Raw genomic sequence first — 7,151 nt, forward strand, 5'->3', positions numbered from 1 at the left:
CAAAACGCCATGTAAAATCTCGACGGAGGCCTAAGTTCATCTGCAAGGTGCGAAAACCGTAGGTTGGAATCGGGGTTCCGTTTGCAGCGAAAAGAGTATAGTCGGATGGTTTTGACTTTTGACGTGAACCGGTATGTGGAAACACCGAAACGTCCGAGCCCGTATCTACCAAAAATTGCAATTTTGACGTTTTGTCCGTGATGAAAAGACGGCTGGAAGTTTGGCTGTCATTCACCGTCATCAATGACATCCGTTTTCGTTTCCCGCTTGCTGGTTGAAATCACATGGTGGGCGGCAATTTCTTGCTTTAGATCCCCAGTTACGATGGAAATAGCAAAAACGAGTTTGATTGTTGTTTTTCTTCTCGTTCGAAGTTGGTGTTGGATATCTGTTTTGCCTAGCACGAGAGCGTGATCTCGATCTTGCCAGCCTGCGATTTTGGTCTCCTCGGTTCGTGTACATGGCTTCAACTTGCTTAGCCAGTTGTTCCACTTTCTCTGAGAGACTCAAAAATGAAGGATTTGGGTGGCTAGATGTGCTGGCAACTTGTTGCTGTGGAATGACGTCGTTGATTCTGTCAGCGATGAGACCAAGGTTATCAAGATTTGTTGGATTTTCAGCTGTACCAGGAGGATGTGCAGCAAGTATAGATTGTGTTTGGACAGGCAATCTATCAATCCAAATTGCCTTTAAAGCATCGTCAGTCATTGTACCGCCAGCTAAATCCTTCAATCGTCGAAGAAACTGAGACGGTTTCCTGTCACCTAGCTGTTCTCGATCTAGCATTTGCCTAATCTGTGTGTCTCTAGATGGGGCCAAACGAGAAATAAGTTCTTCTTTTAATCGAACATATGCATTACCTTGTGGTGGATTGATGATGACGTCTTGTACTTCTGTGGCTGTGGTCTGATCCAGATGAGCAATGACGAGGTTAAACTTTCTGGCATCAGATCGCAAATTCACCAATGTAAACTGTGCTTCGAGTTGAGCGAACCAGAGCTTCACATTTTCTCGCCAAAAAGGTGGTGGTCGCACTTGAGCATGGCTAGATTCAACCTCCGTACCTCTCGCTGCTTGTGCCAGTGCCTGCTGGGAAAGTACTTGTTGCTGGAGATCTTGCAATTGCGCTTCCAATGCTTCCATTGAATTGTCTGTCGGAGCATCAGCTTTAGCGTTCACAGGTTGGTCGTTGGTTCCAGGCATTTTCTTTGTTCACCGTGACAAAAAAAAATCGCAACACAATATACATACGTATATATTTATTGAATTTATTAGTTGGCGTACGCGTCGGGGTCACCAATTTAGGAGCGTGTCGACTAAATTAAATTAAAAACGCGACTCAATGTATTAAAAAATATATGTATGTATTTAAGTATTATTTATAAAGTAATCGATTTAATTATTTATTTGATTGAAACATGAACGACGTTATCTGGCTGAAGGCAAATCGACGAATGATGATGATGAAGCAAAAGTAAAAATGGGTAGATGAATTTGTAACGCACTCTTGCGGCCGATCCGAAATGCTCGATAATATTTCTTTGATATTCAAATTTGAATATTTGAAACAACGGGCGTTGGGTATATAGACTCCTACACACCCAGTCCACACCGATCAGCCCAAAAAATTAGTCTGTCCAAGGCGTTTTGTAAGAGTTATTTCAAGGTGTTAAGATGCTTTCCTGACACTCCTATAGCATCGTAGTCCGCATAGGCTATCACTCTGAAGCCCTCCGCCTCCAGACCAATTAGGATTTCATTCACCACTAGGTTCCAGAGGAGAGGGGATAGAACACCAAATTGGGGTGTCCCTCTACTTTTGAATCGTCTGCCAGAAAGGTTGCCCAATTTTGAGTTGATTTTTCTGCTAGTCAACATTGAATGAATCAACTCCCGAAGCGAACTCTCTACATTTAGAGATGTTAGTGTTTGTTAAAGGCACCTTCGATGTCAAGAAAAGCAACTATAGTGAACTCTTTATGATGGAGGGAATTATGCGTATTAAAGTGTGTGACGCTGTTTCAACCGATTCCATCTTTACAATAGGCATGTTGAGACGACTTGTTTCAATACTTCAATCTTTCCAAGTTCTTAAGAAGGAATGATGATAGACTTATATGTCGTAGATCTTTAGGATTGACTTGCAAGCATTTACCCGCCTTAGGTATAAAAACAACTTGAACCTCTCTCCATGCCGAGGGAACATGGACCAAGTAAAGACAGCTTGTAAAAATTGCTTCAAGGATTGGTGCAATCATGTCAAAAGTCTTTTGTAGCTCGGCTGGTATTATTCCATCTGGTCCTGCAGATTTAAAAGGTTTGAAGCTGTTGGGAGCCCATTGAAGCTAGTCCCTTGTGATCAGACTTTGTGGATTTGTTGTAATGAAACTTGAACGTATTTAATTGTTACAAGTTTCGGTAATTTCGGTAAGAGAACTATCAGTGTCCTTTAGTAGCGATTAATTACTTGAATTTGTCCAGGAGCCGTCTACATTTTTCAAGCAGCTTGGCATCGCTGGATTGGTTGAAAGAACTTTCCGTAACCTGGAGGCTTCAGAAGTTTCTTCTATCGTGCCATAGAAGGATCGCCATGAAGATCGCTTAGATTTCCTTAGTTCCTCCTTGTAAATTCTTAGCGATTCTTTGTAAGAATCGCAGGAAGAGTCTAGTCTTGCGGCTTTGGCTCGGTTGAAGAGTTCCCTGCATTCTCTTTTGAGCGAGTCAAGGTGTGAGGCCCACCACTGTGGTTTCCTCTTCCCTCTTATGAGTATAAGCCGACAAGCAATTTCCAGCTAGGTAAGGTCATTGACTTTGTTGTCAAGTTCGTTAGTATTAGAGGAAGGACAAGATAGCCCAGGTTTAAGTAAACTTTGTAATGAGTTCCTGTATGAAGCCCAGTCAGTTTTCCGATAGTTTCGAAAAGTCAATGGACTAGGGTTTTCATCCACATTGATATTGAACTGGATGTATCTATATGATCAGAGAATTAGCATTCTTTGGATTCTTTCCAGTCCAAGATCATATAGTGTATAATATCGGAGACAACGGTTATGTCTAGAACTTCTTGTCGTGTTTTAGTGATGAAGGTTGGTTCATTTCCAACATTACTTACTAAGAGCGATGAGCGTTAACATCGCTCCCAATAATTAGGCGGATATTTTACCGTTCCACGTCAGCGATGATTCTCTCATGGGTTTTTGCAGGGAGAGGGCCAAGGTGGCCATGGCCAAGATACGCCGATACTAGCCAAAAACTTCATTTGGTTGTTTCCAGCCTAGCTCCGGTGGTATCTTTATCACTAATATTATGGAGAAAAAATACATGCTACGTTTCACTGGTATGAAAGATCTAGCTTCACCTTTATCTGTCACACACAGTGTGTAGTACCCAGGAGTCCTGAGTCCTCAAACAACGGATCTTACAAGAAGTGAGGCCGAGGCCTTTATGGAGTGTTGGAGATTAATCTGTACTAACTGCAGCATTTTGGCAGATCAACCTCCAAAAGAGTTTTGTTTTGATCCTCTGAGTCTGAGGATGAACCCAAGAGTTCTTTCTCGCTCAAAAGAATAATGTAAAGGTCGTCGTCAGTCTCCATTTAAGAGGGACTGTTTAAGAAATTTTAAGAGGGTAGGAGTCGTGATTGAAGAGGGAATGGGTGCATCGTCACCCTCTGTTGGGAGAGAAGACGACGTCCCAGGCCCATCAACAGCGATTATGTATCGGCAGGGATAGATTACAAACCTTAATCATCTCGAGAATGTGTTCGCTACCAGGAGGTTCGATTGGAATATAAATGCGGGTTATAGGTCTGCTAGGAATGTCTTCAAGCTTGTATAAGTCACAAGAACTCTGATCGCCACAAACCATTAGTTTGACATGACCCTGATACCAACCCCCATCGCTTATGGAAGGAAGTGGTCCTGAAAGCTCTCTCAAAATGCTTAAAAAACCTCCCCGAGCTTAATCTTGACCAGCTGCCAACGATCAGCCGATATTTGGCCATTATCGTCGCTCCTGTCAATAACCGCAACCACGAATTTGCACTTCGTGACGTCACTGAAACTGGCTTGCCACTAATTCCCACAAAGAACTGGAATCATAGTGTAACTCCGTCTCTTTTAATGGATCATACATTGCCAAAACCGGGCCATTTATCGATTAGTTTTTCAATACGTTGAAAGCATCTTCATGAGCAGTGTTCATCAAAGAAACTACTCTTTGGCGAGGAGTCAATCTCTGTTAGAGGTTTTGTCAAGAAATAACTAAACATAACTAAAACAGTACGTAATTCTTTCAAATTGCGAGGCACTATAGATTCTTAATGGCTTCAATATGGTCATCATTGGACGTATAACTTCTGAAGTAATCGAATAGCCGAGATAGTCAATTCGTTCAAAAGCGAACCTGCATTTAGAAAGTCCTAACATCAAACCCCTTTCAGCCATACGGCGCAAGAACCTTTTTAATAATGCTAGATGTTCATCGAGTGTTACTGTGGCTAAAACGATATCATCAATATATGCAGAAATTTGTCGAGACGAAATAAAGTCAGCAAATATCTCACATATGTAACGCTGGAAAACAGTAGGGAGTATATTCATATTGTCCAAGAGGCGTGATGAATGAAGTATATTGGATTGAATCTTGTGCCATTGCTACGTGGAAAAATCCGTTCTTCAAATCTAGGTTGAAAAAATATTTTGTTCCCCCCAAATAGCCTAAACAGTCTTCTATTATCGGCAAGGGATAATTATCCCGAGCAGTAATCTTGTTTAAATATCTGAAATCGACACACAAACGAATTTCACCCTACTTTTTCTTTACTAAAACTATGGCAGACGCATGCGGAGATTGACTTGGCCTGGTAATTTTATGTTTCAACAAATTATCTAATACTTTCTGTTCCTCTTCTTTCTCAAAATACGAAAGGCGTCTAGGCGTTGCCGAGAAGAATCAAAATTAAAAGCAACACTTACATAATTTACAGCATCAAGGAAATCCATATCACTTGCAGCAGTAATCTCTTCTTTAACAGCATCGTCATCATCAACAGCAGCAACCAAACTGTGGTACAACAATTTCTCGGAGGGTTCGGGCAGTGTCGGTGGTCGTGACCAATCTTTCAACATTTGAAGCATGAACCTAGAGCTAGTGTTTCATACGGACATTTGGATTGTTAATGGCCTATAGTTTATATACTGCAATTAAAACAGCGAGTCTGCTCGGCATCTGAAGGCTTCTTTTTTGGACTGGCCTCGATAACATTCCTTGAAGGCACCGCCTGGGATCGGGAACGTCTTACAGCATTTTCTTTAATGTGATTCATTATGCGGTCTGGATGCATCCCGACTGCAATCTTTAATTGGTCGATGGTAATGGTTCCACTCAAAAGCAAAGTGGCATCTTCACGACTTCATGTTCTCTTAGTTGGCTATGTCTGGCCAGACCATTCATGATGAGAATATAATTACTTATATATCCTCAGAGCTTCTGTTCCACAAGCGCTTGCGTAATCGATTTATTACTTCGATATAACTGAACGCTTGGTCAAATTCTTTGCTTGAAACTGCTATCAGTTCCTTATAATCGCGCACTTCACTTTGGCTAGCACAAACCAATTTTGTTTTCAGTTGAAAGTGTGGCATTTACTAAAATGGATCGCTTAACTATCGCAAAAACTCACTAAATTGTTAAAACCTACTACAAGAATATTAATTCTGCCACAGCCACATGTGGTGCTTTAAAATTAGATTATGGTGTACACAATCGTCTAACTAAACTTCTCAAGCAGTTAGTGAAATTGTGAAGAAATTAGATACCGCTTGTTGTTCAAGCATCCAGAACAACAAGCGGTGGACACATAATATCAACGTTCAAACTTTATAATAAAAAAGAAATAACGTGAAAAAAACCGCATAATGGATAACCCTGTATAACTCATAAAATGTTTTTTGAGCACTAAATAAGAAAATTAATGTCCGAAACGTAGGAACTGTATGACAAGTTTTGCATTTTTGATTTTAGTCCAACATGACATTACGATGGTAATAGAAAATATGTTTTTGTATTTCTCCAAAAAGCTAGAACTGTTATTTTTCTTTTTAATTTTATCAGGAACTCAAGAACCGATTTCAGTAATTTTTATTTTGCACAAATTCTTATATATACATATGTTGTCCGGCTGCAAGTACAGCAGCGTTTTAACTGCTCCTGGAGCATAGGGCAGCAACAAGATCCTTTTACCTTTCCCGATTAACCGCAACTGACCTCAGCTTTGACCACGATTGAATACCTTGAAACCGAGCCTCCTTCAAAACTGATGACCTCCGAGTTGTCTTTGGTCTTCCAACGCGTCATTACTCTGGGGATTCCACTGGACGGATTGTTTTGCTATATTGTCGTCCAGTTTCCTCAGTGTATGGCTTTTCCAACGCCATTTCCGTTGCATGATGTCTGCGTCCAATTTTTTCTGTCCGGTCCTATTCCATAGCTCAATGTTAGAAATGGTTAGCGGCCACCGGATCTTCAGAATAGAGTGCAGACAACGGTTAACGAAAGCTTGTAGTCTGCCTGCTCGCAGAGCATTTCCATGTTTCAGAAGCATATAACAGCACTGATTTGACGTTGGATTCGAAGAGTTTCAACTTGGTGAGTATCGATATTTTGCTAGAGTTCCACACAGGAGAAAGGGTTCCAAATGCACTACGGGCTTTGTTTATTCTACTATTAGCATCCAGGTCCGTTCCGCCATCAGAAGCTATAAAACTTCCCAGATAATTAAACTGCTGGACCTCCTCTATGGTCTCCTCCCTTAGAAGAATAACTTGTGTGCTTTGGTCCCTGGTCATTACTTTGGTCATATTGTGTCAATCCCTAAAACAGCCACCTCTCCATTTAATTGCAGTGAATGACACATCTGATTTAAGCTTGCCGTGTTGTCAGCCATGAGACATATAACGTCAGCATAATCTTTGTAGCTAACCTTGTCAAACAGACTCCATTGGATACGGCGTCTTTCATTTGTACCCAGTAATCACATCGTCAATCGCCAGCAAAAACAGAATTGGTGACAAGACATCTCCTTGTCTCACTCCTTACCGCACATCGAAGGAGTCGGAAAGCTGTTCAGTGTTCAGTGTGCAACACAAAAC

The 7,151-nt window shown here is 41.2% G+C and overlaps 1 protein-coding gene across 1 annotated transcript; it reads right to left on the bottom strand.

The window, feature by feature from the left end:
• Positions 1 to 240: 240 nt before the first annotated feature.
• LOC129947697 (uncharacterized) lies at positions 241 to 1,203 on the bottom strand. Its single transcript, XM_056058361.1, has one exon. It carries the CDS (start codon positions 1,201 to 1,203, stop codon positions 241 to 243), a length of 963 nt encoding a protein of 320 aa, XP_055914336.1.
• Positions 1,204 to 7,151: the final 5,948 nt, after the last annotated feature.

This window comes from Eupeodes corollae, chromosome 1, assembly GCF_945859685.1.
Source record: "Eupeodes corollae chromosome 1, idEupCoro1.1, whole genome shotgun sequence".
Classification (NCBI taxonomy): domain Eukaryota; kingdom Metazoa; phylum Arthropoda; class Insecta; order Diptera; family Syrphidae; genus Eupeodes; species Eupeodes corollae.